The sequence below is a fragment of the Haliotis rufescens genome, unplaced genomic scaffold, assembly GCF_023055435.1.
Source record: "Haliotis rufescens isolate VD_foot unplaced genomic scaffold, xgHalRufe1.0.p SCAF_7, whole genome shotgun sequence".
NCBI lineage: Eukaryota > Metazoa > Mollusca > Gastropoda > Lepetellida > Haliotidae > Haliotis > Haliotis rufescens.
Window position 1 is genome coordinate 14,525,112 of NW_025964361.1, and position 20,877 is coordinate 14,545,988.

The 20,877-nt window shown below is 38.9% G+C and overlaps 1 protein-coding gene across 1 annotated transcript; it reads right to left on the minus strand.

Moving 5' to 3' along the window:
- Window positions 1-250: 250 nt before the first annotated feature.
- On the minus strand, window positions 251-18,895 carry LOC124141846. The gene is made up of 19 exons (XM_046510000.2): window positions 18,740-18,895; window positions 17,859-17,963; window positions 13,310-13,399; window positions 12,903-12,973; window positions 12,425-12,595; window positions 12,102-12,242; window positions 11,508-11,621; window positions 11,074-11,325; window positions 10,549-10,684; window positions 8,900-9,104; window positions 8,665-8,811; window positions 8,100-8,448; window positions 7,607-7,913; window positions 7,252-7,378; window positions 6,851-7,087; window positions 5,118-5,324; window positions 4,781-4,916; window positions 3,436-3,547; window positions 251-1,941 (listed from the first exon to the last, which is right to left on the minus strand). The coding sequence occupies exons 2-19, from the start codon at window positions 17,936-17,938 to the stop codon at window positions 1,638-1,640; spliced, it is 3,186 nt and encodes a 1,061-aa protein (XP_046365956.1). The 5' UTR covers window positions 17,939-17,963; window positions 18,740-18,895; the 3' UTR covers window positions 251-1,637.
- Window positions 18,896-20,877: the final 1,982 nt, after the last annotated feature.

Sequence of the window (20,877 nt, forward strand, 5' to 3'; positions counted from 1 at the left end):
GAATCGGTCTTTTTCATTAAAATACGCGCACGTGTACCTGTATATCGCACACTTAGTGTCAGCTAATTGCCCAGTGTGATTAATGGAACGTATATGGAACGCAAAATCTACTTAAAAGCGTAGGCCGTTAACACTTTACTTCAATACACCAGACCAAAGATGCGACTGGCCGGGTTCTTCCGCTTTGTGGCCTCATTATTGTAAGTCATCATAAACAATGTAAGGAATAGAAAAGTAACAACGAGACATAAAATGGGAAATGAGTAAGAAACCAACTCAACTTTAATGCTGTGAACGATAATTATAACGCCAATGAATTGGAATACACTGGAATAAATTCGTATGATCAACTATAAATATCCGGAGTCATTAAAGAACGTTACAATATGTACAAAAGGTAAAACTTCTATAAAGGTAACATCAAACCAAAGGCCCATTTTAAATAGTAATGTAATTATATCATATAAAGTATATTTCACATGATAGAATATACTTTGCACACAACTAGTTAATGCGTTAAAGAGACTGACCAAAACATGGGCGAATTATTTTAATAACGCCTACATTAGTTTATTTATGCGACATTTTATCTTCCTTGTTCAATGTTGTAAATACCTTTGACAGAGACTTGACCACAGCATGGAAAGTTTCTGGACAAATGGGTTTCCAGAATTAAAATTGGACGTGTTAAAATTTCTCTGATCAATACTAGTTAAGCACGTTTAATGTGAAAACGTATCTGTACATCTGTAATGTATTCTATTTGTTTCACTGAGAATAATGCAATCTCAGAAAAGAAAAAAAATCGTCAAACCAACAATAATCAGCAAGCTGTGAGATTTATTCTCAATTATTGTGAGTGTTGCACAGTTTTAGCGTGGGCTGAAGAAAAAACACCTATTGTTAGAATACTATTGCATGCCAAATTGTGTGCAAAAATGTTTCACAATTTGAATCTTGGCCTCACAAATGGAGAACTTATAAAACAGAAACAAACGAACATGTTGGGAGAGTTGCTTCCCTTCTTCGAATATCAACAAAATAGAGGGGACATATGTTATGAAAATAATTTTTTTCTCACTTTTTTCCATGGCGTGATCCATGATGATTATATTAAATCAAGCTGGCGAATGGCTGTATGGTAATCCCTTGTTATATGTTTTGAGCGATACTGCAATTCAGGACTGGCGGCAGACACTAAAGAATACAGAGCACTACTTTAGCTGAAGGCCTGGATCTTTGGTGAATTACTTGTGATTTTTGTCTGTACAAATCCGTGGCAACTACATATATGCAATGGTACTCGACATAACATTGTAATATTCATTTATCAAACTAATCTCTATTTGTTTGTTGTAAACATCAGCCGTATCCAGGTGCATGTACATGTATTTGACAGCCCCAGACAATCCAGTGACTGACATAATGAGCAGAGATCCAAGCCCTCGGGTTACAGTGTAACACAATGAACAAGCCTGATCACCCGGTCGTACCATAACAGGATGCCAGAAAACTATTCTAACCCCTGGAATCCCTACAGTGGCAACGCATGTTTGGCAACAAACAGAGGTTAGTATATGTTCTCTTAACAAAGAATATGCATGAGAGGGATGTTTGTGTGGTAGTGTATTCTGTGTTCAGATTTCTTCGTATATCTCATTTGATGTACTGTCGGATGTCGCGCGTGATGGCACGACCCTGTTTATGTACATCGGACTTTCAATGGGTTCATACATGCTTTTCTCTTCCGACCCGCGAGACTGTATAGAACAGTATGCTCCTTCCCCAGGGCCTGTGTTGCGCGAGTTGACATCAAGTGTGTCGTACGTCTTGGATTCAGGTTCATTTCTGTTGGCCCGAGGTTTTGTCTTTTTAGCTTTAACATTTTTCGGTAGCTCTGTGTTGTCGTACACAGCTTGGTCAGGGCTCTCCGGTAGACGTCTGTAATAAGTAAACACCAATATGAACATTAAAGGAATCACTCAAACAAATATTACAGTATATACATCACCAGACTGGAGCCAGTCAAACTATATTTCAGAAATGAAGCGAAAAGCATCCGGGATATATTGTTTTCCTCGTCATTGCTGTGTAAAGATCCCTGTACATGGTATGAACTTGTTTGAATCAGTATGCCAAATCGGTGTGCATTTTGTACATGCTAGAAATGTATCTGAATTGTCTAACATATGACACTGATTTCGGAATATACCAATAAAATTCAGGTCGGGTCTTCTTAGATTAACGACGGTACAGATGGTTGACAACTGCTATTCTTTTACGACTATGCCCAATTTGTAATACAACAAATTTAAGATGAATATGTCTCTTTGTCTTTCTTTATCCTATTGGAAAGTGATTCTTCCAGATCTTTTCTGTTATAATGTCACTATAATAAGTACAAATTTAAAACATTACTATCACCTGTAAACTCCAATTTGACACTATTATTATCGCACTGTTTTCATATCATGCTCATCACTAACCATGTTAAAGCAGTCAGCTTATCTTATATACATGTATTATCATAACATAACTTACATTGTAAGTGAACCGAAACGTGCACTTGTGTATGCGGCAGATGCCTTCACACAATAAAAAAAAATCTTTGAAAGATATTAGTATTGTGTTATCCCTACTGTATAATTTTTACGATAGGGGCACACAATCATTGAGGTTATGACCCGAGTGCGTTTTGAGATGGTGAATATCCTGTATTAGGAATAAACATTTTATTTAACCTCTTTATCATTTAATGTCATTCTAAAATTCTGTCGTCGAAAAACATATATTAAAAGACAGAAAGTCAGTGTTTTGTCAGTCGGGAAGTGACAAAAGTCAATATAGTTCCAACTGAAACATATCTCTTAGAGAGTGGTGTGCGTACACATGCGCAAAATAACAATTGCCTACAGATATTGTTTCCACTTGGCTTTCGCGGCAATACATCGGCTGGCCTGCAAGAGTAACTGCCCTTTATCAAAGGGAAGTTACTTTCACCTTAGCCTATGAGACGTCAGGTTTGTTTTGTGTGCCTGCCCTGTCATAACGTTAAGAAGAGCAGCGTTACATGTAACAAACAGCGACAAAATGAAACATGGTAACAATTCTGACATATTTCGGCCAAATACAACTGTTTTAAATTAGGGAAAAGGTCCCTTTAATAATACATTGGCCAATGATTTGCAGTCTCGCCTGTCGACTGAATCACCAAACCCCTATCCAAACGTAATGGAGCGGTTGTCAGTGGATTTATTCAGCAATTAAACATGTATGTGGCTTTAAAGAGACCCCACGAAGTGAAGTCATTTGCATTTTTATCTGATCGTGATACCGATTTTATGGAATTAGTTCATCACATCGGTAAGGCTACCCAATTACGATAAATATGATAAATAGACCGGCAAAGGTTTATAACATGCAGTTCAGAAGGACCTTTGTTTCCTCTTCCAGACAACAACTCCAACGATGATCATAACAACTGCAACCACAGCGGACACAGTCCCTGACACCACCAGTACAAGGGTGTTTCCGACCACTGGATTACCTGAAAGGACATGACTGACGTTAGAATTCCTTAACGTGGTATTTCATGTGCATTGTGACATGATATTCTAATTACAAATTCATGTTTTCAAAATCACAACAATTATTTTTCCATGCCTTTTTACCAGTGAACTTCCTGTCTGATAAAAGATCGGGATAACATAGTGTCAGTGGTTGGTAAGAATATCTGTCTTTATGCTGCAGCTGATCTTAAGCCTACATTTTTACCATTGTGGGATGAGATTAACACTGCAAATACACATGTTGTACCAATATTCGTAAACTGTACTGCCATTGGGTTTTAAATACATTGTCCTTGTGAGAGGGAAGATCTTGGCTACAACATATTTTGATTCATGGTTGTATTTATGTACATTCGAGCCTCGTTATCTCGCAGTCCTTTATCTCGAATGTACCGATACATCAAACCTATTCTCCCTCCGATCACCTCACTTATATGAATAAAATATTGTAAAGAGTACACTTAATTGAGCGGAAAATCTCTAGTAAGGTAGCTGCGGTAACCGTATCTCTATGCTGCTACCTATACTAGATTTTGACATTGAATGTCGTTACACTGAGCTGTACACTATACACTATACCAAATGTTTTCCTTTTAGATTCCCTTGCAAATCTGCATCGCACTTAATATGATTTAGCGAAATGCATGCGTTGGGATATGACGACAGATCCAACATGATTCACTTCCTGAGACCTTGCCTTCAAATAGGAATACTTATATGTTAGAACGTGCATTATGGCATGGATGTTAGTGCGGGATGTTTCGCGTCGGGAATGTATATATTAGGAAAACACTACGGGACAGTCCGTAGCCCTGTATTGTTACAAGGTCATATCACAATCCTGTATAGGGAGCAACACAGAGATACGCTTACGTCTGCCACCGATATATAGATTCAAGAAAGCCGACATTTTCCATGAAAGCTCAACCAATATTATGAATAATAGCTTTGTAAGGTTCACGTCTGATTGAAACCATTTCACCATTGACCTTACATATAAAGTTTAGGCTCTTTTCAAAAACGATTCACAGTTCCAAACAAGAAATATCTACATTGACAGCTACTTTACACACGTATTTTCTCACACATTTGAGGACAAAGTATCTATATTTTGTAAATCTGGTGTAAATTTGTACCAGTTGAAAAATGAAATGAACGTTTTTACAACAAGAAATAGGAAATCGGCCACAGAGACAACAGGTCTGATGTACCTTTACACGTCTCAACTCCATCAGAACAAACGGCATCGCTTCTCTGCTGAGCTCCATTATAGGCAACAACAGTAACATAAAACTTTCCACAAGAAGGTGCTGTCCATGTGACTTCGGTAGAGTGTGTTGATTCCATCTGCCGTTAGAAGAATAACATCATAGTAATTCCTGTTCTGTGTCCTCATAACTGACACGTGAATGCAAAACTGTATGTTAAGATTATAAAATGCACTGTACTGGAGGATATGTATACTGAAAACAGATTTTCCGAAATTACTGAGAAATCAACGTTATCTATACAGCTACCATTGTTACAATCAAACAATGAAGTACTGACGTTTTTGGTTTTATTTAGGTCAAACGCGTCTCCCTGTAAACATCTGGGACCGAAGGTGTACTGATAAAAGGCGATTGCGCTCTCGTTGTCAAAGAATCCGTCCCAGTGGGCATTGAGCTGTAGGCTGTCCTGGTAATCCATTTCCGGGTGCCCAGACTGACCATCGTGGACAATGCCAGCATGAGGGGGGCTCACGTTTAGTGTGATCTAAAAATATCGTTAAAGTTCTGTTTCATCAGCTTATCATGATTTGCAAAGGAATATTGTTTACATAGCCAAGAATGCATTTAGAGAGAACTTATGTGCATGGTCTAAGGGCAAATCACATACTTTCAAAATATACTATAGAACAGCTATATGTATGCCGAATTTTATTAATCTTTTTGAAAACAGTGTCATGTCCATAAATCATATCAACAAATTTGCCAGCACGAAAACAGTCGGGAACACATAGTTGGAATGCAACTTTCCTATTCACTGTGAGTGAGTGAGTGAGTGAGTGAGTGAGTGAGTGAGTGAGTGAATATTAAACATCACATCGGCAGTATTTCAGTCATATCGTGACGGGCTGTAAGTCTGGGCTGTACAGTTAAATCACCCAACCTACAGACCAGACTTAGCCCCCAGTGACTATTTCCTGTTCCGGCAAATGTAATCTGCCGTACGTAGAAGACGCTTCCAAGACGACGAGGACATAAAGGCTGCCACAGAGGCGTGGTTGGAGGGCAACATTGCGGATTTCTATAAAAGTGGTTGTAAACGCTTGAAGGACAAATCAAATAAGTGTATTGAGACAAATGGAGATTATATTGAAAAATAAAGTAACTGAACGCCCCTCGTAATAACTGACTTTGTCTTTGTGTTAGTTCATCAGAGTTTGAACCGTTTTTGAGTAAGGGACAAACTGTACGAACGTCTCACCAACGAAATCAAGTCAATGACCGGACGATTTCCTTCTGATAGGTAAATGGGCGAGGTTTCCAAAATTTTGTCTTTTAACCTATTACGTTTAGATATCAGGCATCATTGCTGAATTTATCAATTAAATGTGATATATGAAGATTGGTCTATAGTGAAATACGTCCATAGATAACAGCAGAATGCTGTTGATTGTCAGTCTCGGTTTGAGTCGATTATTTACTTTGTACTAGTTTTCCCCACCTTGATTGGTCGTTGCGAACTTATTCTTTCACAAAGATGCAGTCAAAAGCTCAACACATTTTGTGTGCAAATTACTTGAATAAAAGATTAATATCGGAAATGAACATACAAAGCGTTTCAAAATGAATGGTTTATGCTCATAGTATGAAGTGGGAACGGGTGGCCCAGTCGTCTAAGGCGCCGCAATTCGCTGTGCAGAGTTGCGTCCCTTGGGCACGCCAGAAACCTTTGATTGTGGGTTCGAATCCCGGTTCGCCCCGATTATGTTTCTGGGTTTTTCAGCACCATACCCGTGCTCGTGGGTTTCACCGAAATCGTAGACGTCTGAGACCTGCATCATTTCGGGCTTTCCTCCCACATTAAGCTGACATGCCGTGATATAACTGGAATACTGTTAAACCGGCGTTAAACCCCACTCACTCATTCACTCATAGTATGAAACTCAGTTTCGTGGCAATGCCACCTCCAGTTTGGTTTCAGCAAAGTAGTATCCATCTTTGGGATGTCACCCTTAGTGAATGAATGTAATATACATAACTGATACGTATGAGTCATCCAAACCTTCCACCTACTTTAAACTCCATCTTTGTTGTAAGTTTGGCGTGGTTTGACACAGTGACTTCAAGGTGGTAGTCGGAGCCATGAGAGCCCTTGCTCTTGTCACTAAATATTCCTCCATGTGAGAGACTGCTGACTACTATGGTGGGCTTCACTTGGAAGTGACGATGGTAGCAGCCTTTGGCTGGCGTGCAGTAACAGTTAGCTCCCCTGGCGGCACCAGCGTAGATGTTCTTGCAGTCAGAAACTGACTGATTGATAAAATAAAGATATTAATAATGCGTTTGTAATTATCATTTTGAAACGTATAGATGTGTATGTTTTAAAATTCAAGTTAGCCTGCAATGTTGAATATGAGTTAACAACTATATGCAGTACTCGGGCGACACAGCTAGGTAGACAAAAATTGCCTTACGCTTGTTTCCCCTTGCGCCCTTATGTGCTGCACTCCATGCACGATGTCTCGACCCCGGTATTTATCTACAATCCGCCATGACACCGCCTCCAGGCCGCTGTGCTCATCGTATGCAACCCACTCAATTCTGTAATTGTATGAACCCTTACCATGAAAACACTTCATGATTGTTCTGATATAACTGTGCAGTGCACGAGTGAGTTGGAAGCATGTTTACCATGTTAAATATTAATTTATTAATACCATGACATGCCAGATTAATGTGGGAGGGGACTTGTGTCCCCGATACTTTTATATGTAAAAAATAAGACGACATTAAATAGCGAACGCTGTAATAATAAGAAAAGAAACATGCGTCATTTCGGTGAATTCCTCTACTCTGTGGACACTGATGTTGAGTCTGTCGCCTCTGGTGAGCCACAGGTTCTCTATGACTGGTGGTGATGTGTCGATATGGACTGTCACATACTCTTCTTTCAAGTCCGACTTGATGTCATAGGCTCGAATCCAGAAGCGCACAGTGTCACCATCGGCAAGTGAGGGTGTTATAGTTTGTGACTGACTCAGACCTTGACTGACGAACTCGTTATTAACTGGGGGACTGGTGATGGACCATCCTCCTTTATGGTCAACTTTGTATGACGACAAGAACCGTGTTACACCTGTTAAAAATGTAATTTATTTTACCATTAAATGTAAACTGACAGAATCAGCATAAATTCATGGCTGACAGTATAATAATGACATAATGCGTATGATAAACCTCTAGGGACAAATATAGGGTACCATAGCTGTGTTGGAAACATTTCAATAGAACCCATCTGTTCTTGCTTGTAATATGAACTTACCCTGAATATTGTTGATGACAGCCACACTTCTGTCACCCTCGTTGTCATCATAGTCCGAGCCGACACCACCACTGGAAGCCACCCCATGGAGCCACTTGTTGCTGTGATGTACTGTGTTGATGTATCTGTTGGTCCAGTCCACTGTCACTGCTGATGACGTCGTTTGCCACTCTGACGTTGCTGAAGATGCTGTTGTCACACGGAGTTGTTTATTGGCTTGAGTTGTTACAGTCGACGTACCATCATATATCAGGATCCGTCTGGCACTTCTGTGATTACCTGCCTTGTCATAGGCAGATAGGACAACTGAGTACACGCCCGCCGTCGTTAGTGTGTAGCTGTTGGCCGTCTGAAATGTAGGGTTCATTAAGTCTACACTGTGCTTCGAAAACAAAACACTTACTCATAAATGCATTTATCACATCACATGTAAGCACCATACCACAACGACAGCTGATCTTTTGAATCTTCTTTGCATTTGTATCGCTATCATTATAGAGATTTATGTTAATTCTGCAGATCTGTTGCTGCTTTAAATAATTGCATCAGGTAGATGAGCCCTCACCGATGAGCTGGTCAAAGTAGTTGTGTCAACCCGACGTTTATCTCTGAGTACATTCCCAACAGCGTGGAGTTCATACACCTCCCTCACAAAGTGGTCAACACCTGCATCAGCATCTACCCAGCCACTCCAGCGGAGGTTCACAGTTGGCTGAAACAATTCGCGGAATTACACTTTTGTAAGATGTAAACACATCTACATGCTGAGGAAACCTTGTCCCTTATACACATGTACTTACAGTCTTTATAACATTGGGAGCAGTCAACATGCTGCCAACACAGGCAGTAGAACCAGTACAGTGATAGGGTTCCACGAGGTCAATGGTCATAGTAAAGGTGTGGGTCTGTGTAGCACCGCTGTAGTTGTGGGTGGCCAGGGTCTTAGTCTCCTTGTTCCGGACTTTAACATACCCGCCATTACTTGTTGCGTAAGAGAATTCGATACTGAAAAACAAAATCTCAGTTATTATAATAAAACGGATTGAAATAATTATATGGATGAATGTTGTAGTCATCTCAATCTGCAATAGTCAAGTACTATCACGGCCGCCAGTAAACAATCGAGTCTCAATCAGACAAACCAGTGAGCATAGATACCACGACATTGGTATAATCGATGACATGCGACCAGCCAAATCGCAGAACCTTGACACAGCACCCATTTATTGTCGACTCCTGAAACAAGGATAAGTAACTGGGGTCTCTTCATTGCTGAACCCTCAACATAGAAAATATACATTATGATGCTTATGTTAATGATATTAGTAATTAGTGAACATGGTGTGGAAAATGTGATAACAATAATGATGAAATATTCAATACCTGAAATATTCAGTGAACAAATAGTGTCAGCAATGTAACCCATGTAAGCATATACAACACTTATAATTACTTCCGCGACTGGTAATGTCAACAACAGTAGCCACTCAAAAAGCACCAACACCTTCACAGCATGTGTCTATATGGATATATAATAATTTACAAACTCAAACTGATAAATTTCAAAGTACTCTTTCAGGGGAAGTCCCTTCGAGAAAGTCCCTTGTGCATTACTTATGTAGCATGGTTAACCTTTTCTTGTGATTCAACGACAAAACATTTACCTGTTATTTATGCATACATTTTGTATTCTTAACTTTTATTATATTAAAAGCTGCAGTTATACCATCTACAAACACACACGTTAAAGCAACCGTACATTTAGCAATATTGTTGTCACGGAAGACATAACAAGTGCAATGTATTAGGGCTTCCAAAACATAAGAAAAAAACGATACCATCACAATGTTATTTTTAAATTGTATTAACCATGCAGTTTGAGTGTGATTACGTCATTCTATAAACATTTATTTTAATCTTAAAAATAAAACGTCAACGCCATAGAATAACCAGTCGCGATTATCGGATGAAACAGATTCGGTTGGACGTAAAATCAGTGAGGACACCAGGTGTTCGCCCAAAGGGTAAGCATGTCCTCTACCAGAAAGGCAAGGGTTTGTATGTTGCCTGACACCGCACAGAAGTTGGTTCGTTTACCAACACAGTGGGTGGCATCCTGTAATGTGTCAAACTCTAAACAGTTTCCCGCTATGTACAAACGTTTAGTTGCATCTCCCCAACTCGCAGGGCCCTGTGTTGAAAGGCTACAGGCAGTAAACATTTCTGTAAACATCAAGTTGCAGTTATTATTATTGATAATATTCAAAAATCGAAATGATAAGATAGTTGTTACACGAAATCTTTATTTGATTAGTCATCTCTTCTGAATATTATACCAACGTCATTCCTTCAACATTTCATGTAAAAACCTTGTGATGATTCACGGTAAAAAATGTATACCGTTATGTACATAACCGATTTCTAAATGAATTCCTTTCCCCCAACTCACACGTCTCTGTGTTGGAAGGGTAGAGGTAGTAAAGACGCCCCTGGTGAGGTTCCTTCACAGGTGTACAGGTCTGTGTCCGGGCTGCTTCTGCTGACTCCTCCACAGGTTACTACTTTAGTGGAGACGACACCTCCACCTAGGTACACCAACAGATGAGTCAGATGAGACAACAATACAAGTCAGAAACGTGTGCGCTGGGACTCCCCAGAGCAGGAGATAAACCCAAAAAATATATCGGGGAGGGGAAAGTGGGAGGACGGTGAGAGCTGGACGAAGTGAGGGGGCAGCTGAAACAGTGGTCAGTGACGTCACTTTATTCATCGGTAAAGACGTCCAATAAGCAATATGTTTCTTACAGATTGCTATCCTGATTTTCATAACTGTTAAAATTCATAAGCCGTTACATATTTTCCATTGCATCGTCTCTATTGTTGGACAAGTAGTAGTTAATCTACGAACAGATGTTTTCACTCTGAAATGTATATTCGAGAGAAATGATCCTATGTTTTGTGATCTCCGACAAACCTCTCTTTAGTTTGAATGTTGTAGAAGCACCGACAATGCCCACTGTGAAACTTTCAATGAAGCCATGTCTGGCAGGAGGAAATGTTCTGTACGAGGCTGTGAACTTGTAGTACATGCTGGATGGGGAGTTGATGTTGGACCAGCTGGTGGACTGAGATGGACCACTATTGATGTTGGGAGGTGCCTCTGTCACGTCTCCGTTGCTAGCGGTCAGTCTTAGAATGTTAAAGTTGATCATGGGCTTTGTTGTTACTGTAAATATACATGTGCAAATATGGGAACATCTTCCCTCATCTACAACGACACTAATGTAATAAGCTATATTGCTACCAACCTCCAATTTCTTTGGTATTTACAAGGCCACTAGAGAAACGATAGAGATGAAATCATATGAAGCACATTAGTCATTCCAAGGAGTGTCAGCAAGGTCTTACTTGTCTGACAATGTTTCCCTGTGAATCCACTGGAGCAGGCACAGTTGCTGGCGTACTCATTCCTGCAGGTCCCGGGATAACACCAGGTGCTGTCACTCCGCCAGGAACATGCCTCTGTACATAAACATGTAGGATTTATGACTGACTTTAGCATGTTTTACAAACAGCCTCGTAAATGTGCTTCCTGTGATGCATTGAAGCCACGGCATAGCATGTACTCCCTGAATCAAGACTTCGGGTCACCGGAAGCCACATTTGCCTGATATCGAGCGGCATAAAACCATTTTTAGTAAGTCACTTACGTTAATTGGGTAGGATGCCGGTTTTTTTGACAGGTCGGCACTGCACATTATAATTACAGGATACAATACCACATAGATAAAAGTATATACAGGTTATACAGTTTGATTTTAAATGATCGATTCATGAGAATTCGCGCTGTGCAGATCAACAGGTTTTGGACACGTTTCATTATATCAACAAATAGATCCTAAATTTAAACAGTAAACCCCTAAAATTGTTTCTGTTTCTAAAAACTGGTTTCTTATAACAGTGTACATATTGTTTACTCGTTATTCGTCGACTGCAACTTACGTATGCATTTTTTGTTGTCAGAAGATGCCACATATGCCCTGTGTCCTGCCTGCTCTGACACGACCCCCTCACAGCGACTACACACCTGGTTGCTGCTGCTGGTGCATGTCTCAAGTGGGCAGTTATTGATTTTCGTGCACACTGGAGACAGGAATAGCATTTTCATCACATGTGTGGTGCTGTTTAGACAATGGTAAGGCAGACATGCTATGACTTTGCATTTTAGGCAATGTAATTCTTAAACGGTTATTCAAATATGCCAGATAGTTAAACTGATCGGAAGATCCTTTATGAATGGATAGGGTAAACCTGTACATACTTACTTCTGCATCGTTCATTACTTGGGAAAAAACCATCATTACAGTTGTCACAGATCCGAGGGGAAGTACAGGTCCCTCCACTCCTGTACTGTGTCCTGCCGTTTCTGTTGATGATGTGCGATGTCCTATAGTTGATGTTGCAAGCATCGGAGTTGATCTGATTGTCACATATAGCTGTAATATGCAATTGGAGGTTAATAGTAAATTGTTTGTTGAACATGTTGATGTATGTTCATCACAAATATGAGGTAGGATGTTTAGTAATATGTAGTTAGCTAGGATCAGAAGAAGTGAATTCATGTTACTTGCCTATATTGCATTTGTGAGACCTCGCACAAACATGTGCACATGGCCATCGGCATTGCGTTAAAAAAACACGCGACCAGTTCAAACTCTGTTGCCGAACCTATGCAAGTCATCAAAAGTGATTGTAATTAGATTTATGTCGAGCAGCTTAGTCCAAGTAGTATGATTCACTCACCATGGGGACAACCTCTGCCATCTGTTGATCTGTACCCGGTCCTGCACTTAAAACGCTTGTCTTGGCTTTTTCTGGAAGTAAAAACGTGTATGTTTAGATGTATGTGCATTTTACTGTAAACGTTCGGATGTACAAATAGTGTGTAAAATTAGTATGTAAGTGTAAAGAGTGTTAATTAATATTCTGACGAAGTAATTGGTTTAGAATCTGTTTTAGTCACTATCAATCTGTCTGAAGATGTCCGTGTGTCATAGAGGTGTGCTGTGATTAATGTTTTATGCCAAGAAGAGCTATCAAACATTAAACAAGGAGAACCAGTCATATTAGGAAGATAAAGCTAAGTCATTTAGTTATTCAGGAAACAACCACTGTATATAATATTAGAGCTTAGCAATGATGTTGCTTACCTGTATTTTGTGCACCGACCCCACTTCCAAAAACTACACTCCACTGTGTAACGCGATGACCTGTAAGTTGTAATCGTTTCTACATTTTTACTGAAAGGAAAAACATACATTCACTCTCTTTGTTGTGAATTTCCAACTAATACGTGAGCAATCAAGTAAATAGTTCGATTCGTCTAAGAACAACGTTCGTACTTTCCATGTGCAATTCGAGTTCATGTATACAACATCTGCATGAAAAACGAACTTAACGGCATGAATAAACATTTCATTTTTTCTGAAACACCTGCAAAGACCAGCGATATCTTTGAAATCGCTCCCCTCATAGAGTAAGAGAGTTTGGTTTTACGCCGCTTTTAGCAATATTCCAGCAATATCACGGCAGGGGTCACCAGAAATGGGCTTCACACATTGTACCCATGTCGGGAATCGAACCCGGGTCTTCGGCGTGACGAGCGAACGCTATAACCACTAGGCTACCCGACAGCCCGCTCCCCTAATAGAACACGTATGAGTTGTTCTTGGCAGACATGTACAACCATGATAACCACCACGTGACCTGTGTCTGGCGCTCCAAGATAAAGTAAATTCCCCCTATGGGACGTTGATCCAGTGAATGAAGTGGTCAGGCGACAGATGGTATTTATGTTCTCAACGATGTATTTTTTGTCAGTGTTCTCTTTATGGCAGGATATTATATAAGTTCTTGTTTTCAGAACACGTTCACTTAGTTCACGAAATTGTAATCTTCAAGCATGGACCAAATTAATGTTTATGTTAACAATCTAATTATCTGTATAACTTGAGTTTACTGACCGTTTAGAATAACTCGAAAACAACAGTTTCGACAAATGAAGGATTTATGTAAGGTAGAGTTGGTTAAATTATAAATAGTGCTTTTTCCATCTAAAGTTTTAGACAGGTGCCGCAATACAAAACCATGCGAGCTTGGGCATCTCAGGGATATCATATCATATACATCTCCTTTATTTCCATGGTAAATGATTATGGTGCACTTTGACTTGTCATGGGTAAAGGTCACCTTCAAGGTCGTAGCCTGAATTTGTTTTGTTTACCGACAAATTCGAGAAGTGTTTACTGTAGATAAATGCAACTTGGTACATGTCTTAATGTCTACATGTAGATGTTCATGACATCTTTAGTGACACGTAGATTGTAAAAAATGATTGCGATTTTTTTACAAATTATATCAATTGTCTTAGATATACAGAGTCTACGTGCCTACATGTCTAAATGTCTACATGTCTAAATGTCATCTTTAGTGACTCGTAGAGTGAAATAAATGATTGAGATTATGTTATGAATATCAATTGTCTTATATTAGATATACAGAGTCTACATGCCCACATGTCATCTTTAGTGACACGTAGTGTAATAAATGAGTAATATGCAGCTGAAAAGTTCTCTGTCAAGAGCTCTGTGGGTAGATAGGTGTGTTTATTTAATGCGTATTGCGAAGCATGTAATCAAAGATATGTAAGGTCTACTAATGTCACATGACAAATGCCCACAGGTAACTACAGAGTTAGTTGAGTAAAGTCATGTGTAGGAATTCGGAAGCAGGTTAACAAAGAACGTAAGAACACCAGGCGGTTTCATGTCAAACCTGTTTCAAAAGAGTTGGAAGATTAATGTGGTTAATATGATCATGAACCAGTTTTTTAGAAAATAGTAAAAAGTGGGAGTAGTATTTGTTAAACAATGATAGTTGGAACAGAGAGCTAATAAACCCTATTTCCCAGTCGTCAACTGAAAACCGCAGATATCTTACAAAGGACTTAAAATTGCAATCGTATCATATGAATAATTATGTTGCATTCTGAACACTAGGTAAATAAAATACCGTGAAGGTTTTATACACTATTAAAATATGATTTAAAAAAATCTATGCAACGAATGAACTTATCAGCTTTGATATAAATAGTTCTTAATGTGAAGGATTTTGTTGGATGCAGTGATTGTTTAAGGGAGTAAACATTCGATGAACTGTCGCTTGGTAGCATTTTGATTGCATTCGTCGGCGTTAGCTTAGATTGCTATCATTAGGCGAGATAACGCTTGCATCTGTGCTTTTTCCTGTCAAGTGGTTACATTGGTTTCCGGATATGTTTGACTCACTTCCAATTGTGTTACCAAGAATGCTGGAAAATAACTTTTCAAAACAGCTATTCAAACTTATTGGTCTAACATTTTCTGGATTGTGTTTATCCCCTTTACCCTAGACGGATAATGCCATTAAGCCACTGCTATTGGTACATACCATCATCTTAAGTTGTGTTAAATAACTTTACATATAAAGGTAAGACAGTGTCTCTGGTGGTTTTGATTTTTTCATTATTTATAAGATCAGGACCGCAAGCCTTACTGTATTTTTAGATTACAAACAGCTATCAATATTTTTTCACGTGTAATTACACTGTTTAAAATATCATTACAATCGTCAGTGTCTATATCTAGCTGATCAGAGAGATCATCAGGTTCTTCAATAAGCGTATCATTATTTAAGGATTTGAAGTGTGAAAATATTTGTTCAGGTGACGGAAGGTCCAAATTTTTTGTATCTTTTTCTAAACAATATCATCAATCCCGAATTTAGATAATTTGTTTTTTAAAGTATTTCAGTTAAAATCATGACTTTTTATCAAAGTTTTTTTCACAGTTTTTTTTTGCAAGGATTTTCTGTTGTTTCATTCCTCTGGAAAATAGTAATAGCTTGCTGATATTTTCCTCGGCGGATCTTACAATCACGACCAAACAAGGAGTTTGGGGCGTTGAGTAACATGTTTATATTTCTTTGTAGTGTTTTTGTAAAAGCCAAATACTGCCTCAACACTTTCAATAAATACATTATTAATATCATCAACGATATTTGTAAGTGTATGATAGTCTCCGATTGAAGTCTCGAAGTCAGACGCAATATCGTCTATTACATTATGATGAGAGTCAATAGCACTGTGAAACTGACGTTCACGACGTTTGTCCAAGCGGCGGTGAGAGCACGTGTAGTTCGTACTGGTGTCAATTTCAGATCCTGATTGAGAGTTGATAATACTTGTATCGCAGCTGTTGACAGTCAATTTAAGAACACAATGGGCATTTGAGAGTACAGGGTGAGCATCTAGTATACATGTACTCAAATGTATTACTGTTTTGAGTACTTTCATTGAGCTCAAAGTCCAGTCAATATATTTATTATCAACAAAGCGACCATTTATAACAAAACGATAATTATTTCTACACAAATCTATTAATTTATCACCATGGTTGTATATTTTTCCAGTATCTGATGAATATCTTCTACAGTCTAGACAACGTGGTGACAAGGCTGCAGCTGGTAAATCTAATTTCTCCGGTATATCTTCAGTAGTACGGATGTTGTGAGGGCTGTGCCTGGCCTTTTTCTGTGGTCTGCTGTGTGTAGGAGTGAGTGTTGAGGGAGGATCTCTACCAGTGGAGAGGGGAGGAAAGTCCCGGCTGGTCTCTACCAGGTGAGGAGTCTAGATAGAATCTCTTTCCATCGCCGTGTAGCCTGTCCCTGATAAATGCTGTTTAATATCCCTTGCTTTTAGCTTGTAAAATCTGTGCCCAAAGCTATTCTCTCTGTTGATGAATTTCATATGGAAATGTATGCCCACAGGAGAGCCGTTCAGTTTATATCATTGTCTTTTCACTACATCTATGTCTTTCTTTGATGAAAACACAACTAGAGGAGGTCTAACTTCAGGCTGGTCACTTCTCTTCTTTCTTAATCTCAGTTTCTTCACAATGTATATCATTCTCTATCTCTAGATTGCTCTAAATCAGCTGTTTCACTTTTAAATCCGCATTCCCATCCTCTGATTCACACAAACCAGTGAAAAGCAGATTATTTTGTAAGTCAAACAGCTGTGTTTTGAGTTCATAGTTCTGATCACATACTTCATGGAGTCAACCAGATAAATAGTCTATTTCCCCATAACAGTCATCGCGTATAGGCCCCAGTATGTCTATAGTGTAAGTGTTATCTTCTCCTGTTGACGTATTCTTATGTATCTTGTGTGAAGATTTATTCAGAGCAGTTTCAATATGTGTAACTCTTTGTACAGTATGCTGAACAGTGTGATAGTCGTGCTGTTGTTGTTGATACTATCAATCCTCGATAACAAGCGAAATTCACTTTTCCTTCACTAATCAGTTGCAAATACACTCAACCGAGTCTTCAGGAGATGATCAGTATGTATATAGTTGGTACTGGTACTAGGCCATGTATCTCTATTTTCACAGAGAGCATTATCGATACGGCTTCACTCGATCCGCCACCATGCAGTATATCCCCCTATCTTGTATACTATAATAACTAACATATGGCTAAATAAGATGCCTTTGCTCATCAGAATACAATAATGACTGAATAAAATAAGTACATGGCAAATTAAAAAAACATCAGTATATATCTATTAATTATATATCATTTGAAATGGTGGTTCAGATGCAGGTACAGCATATGCCAAAAATAAATTGTTTTAGGGATGAAAAATAAGTGTATACTTACCCATTTTCTACCAACCCTATGCTTAGCTCCCACACGGCACATGTACAGAGCCAGAACATTATAAGGCATTGTACAGACATCACACCTCTTGTCTGCTGACGTTCACTGAAGGATAACAAGAACGTGTTAGTGCATTCATATCCTCTTGCATATGGCAGTAAACAAATACATACTGCCTCCTCACACAACCACGAAACTGTTTATTGAACAGAAGGAATTCAGTGGTAAAACTTGAAATATTGTCAAAACTTGAGCGCCGCCGCGTTTTACTTTTTCAAGCCACTAGGTGTTGAATATCTGAAGGATATGATATGAAAGTTATCTCTCTCAGGACCTGGGAATATTTTGAGGCATTGGATGTTCCTATTAGAGCCAAGGGCATGGAAGAGTTCGTGCTCAGATAAATAACAAAAACGTTAAAAGATAGTATTTGTTGGGGTGGGGGGCATGTGATATTTCAGCTTCAGTAATATAATATTCGTCCTATGGTTTTCTGAGATGTTAACAGACGCCGCCGCCGGATGCTGGACACGAAGGTCATGATTGTCAGTAATTAAAAAAAATGCTGTAAAGGTGCAAGTACAGCCTTTCTGGGATATCGTCTGCCAAGTTAACTTCTTAGAGTTTTCAAAAGTTAGTTACGGCCCTTCTTCCCACTCTTTTCAAACCGTTCAAAGAGTGTAACACTCCCGCCAGTATCTTTTCATTGTCACTTCAGCGTTATTATATGAAGACACCTTCATACAATTCATAACTTGTTCCGATCCAAAGATAAATATTTATAAAGATTATTAATCATGGATAACAGACACGTACATCTGTAGAGTGCTGACATATATTCATAGATATAGAAGGATATATATGAATGCATATATACTTACGTTTCCGACTGTAACCTACTTGTTCTTGTTTTTGATATGCATCCAAATAATATCTCGGACTGGACGAAATATCCCACCACTTTACTGCGCCTCAACGAATGCAGTGTTCCAATTCAGGGAAACTACCCTGGGTATAAAACAGGCCTCACTACGAATGAGGCTACCGATAGAGTTGAGCTGTACCAGGAAGTGTTGGCATATGATAGGAAAACGAGTGTTAGCAAATGCAAGGTGAATGTGACCAGTCTGAAGGACCGCCCTTTTGTGTTGTTATCGCTCATTGTTAAATTCCCTCGGGCTTTTAGTTGCATTGTGTGTCTGTGTGTATGTGTGTAAGGGGCGGGGTGGATGCTTATAACACATTTAGATAACGATCTGTAACACAAAAATACACGATAGGAACGTTTTTCCCATAGAGAACAAGTTTGTCTCATAGTCTGGCGTCTCACTGTGGTCACGTCGTTCTTCATACCCAAGGCGAACTGAACCTGATCGAGCTGATCTGAGCTAATTGTAAAGGGTCTGTTGCCAGTCACAACACATTTTTCAAACCCTCAGATGGGAAGAAGTTCATCGATGCAGCTTTTGCCAGAATAATGTCTGAGACCATGTCCTTGGTATATAAAGGGGATACCAGTAACGCCATTCCAGTGAGTTGGGATCTGACTCCAGCGATTCAGAAATCGAAGTACATGTAACCTGATTTCAGGTTTCCATTTTCTTCAAATGCCCGCTAGTTCACATGCATTTCGATTATATATTTCCATGTTTGTACTGTTTTTTAATTACATATTCATGAGAAAATCGATCCTCGACCCTAAAAAAAAACCATAAACATGTCATCCCATCAAACATTTCGAGCCGTCATAGTATGGTATTCAGAAGAAAAACTTCAGAAGTATAATGAACGTATTTTCCTATAGCAAATGCTACAGAATATTTCCAAAAGGATATCGTTCTAAAAACAATATTTTCGGGGACCTTCTTGAGTCAAGTTTCACGAATACATCGCAAATCAAAAGGAAATTGTTATACTGTCATTAATGTCTGACAGTAGTAGCTCTCTGTACATGCTTCGATTTAATCAGAAAAACAACTTTGAATGCGATTTGTAAGTGACAAGTCAACACAAGCATCAGAAACACCAATGCAGGTGGAAAGCAACTTTGCTGTTTAATATTCCTGTTTATTATACTGAGACTCCCTTGACAGAGCACATTGCCATGTGCAATTGCAAAACATGTGGGGTCGCGTTATTCACCAAAAATAATCACTTGGCGACATGTACATGTTTTCATTATCTTTGTCAATAGTATAATATATTTGTATAAGTTCATCCCCATTTTCTGTAGTGTATGCGACTTGTAATATATCATTGGATGGTGCACACCAGAGGCCCAGTTAGTAATAATGTGGTTAATTTGATGTACGTTGATATTCCTTGCATGTATATTGTATTTCATGGTCAACAGATCAGGATATATTATCATTTTCGTTGTCTATATTTCCAGGTTGATTGTTGACAGTGATATATGTATACGTATTTTCACAGAAGGTGAACAACTAAACTATCACTCACTTGTCAGTCACAATCAAATCAGTAAACAAATACACTCTCTCATATGTGATTGACTGATTGCATTGTGAATGGTTCATATAACTTGTATAACCCCAACACACACATACTCTACCTATGCACACTGATCATGTAAACACCACAGAGCACAAAAGTTGCGAGCTTATACACCAAGTGTTGTTAATCTCTGTCAGTCAAAATTTGATTATTGAGCAGGAGAGATGGTTTAAATGAAAACACAAATCCATGTACACGTACATGCGAAGACACCACCTACATGCATACTTCTAGCATTATTGTGAGCACACCAAAAAAACAGAAAAACGAATGATGAGAAATGTTGTTTCACGAAATCTTTATTTGATTAGCCATCTCTTCTACGTATTATTCCAACGTAATTCCATCAACATTTTATGTAAAAACCTTGTGATGATTCAGAGTAAAAAATGTATGCCATTATGTACAAAACCGATTTCTAAATGAATTCCTCTCCCCCAACTCACACGTCTCTGTGTTGGAAGGGTAGAGGTAGTACAGACGCCCCTGGTGAGGTTCCTTCACA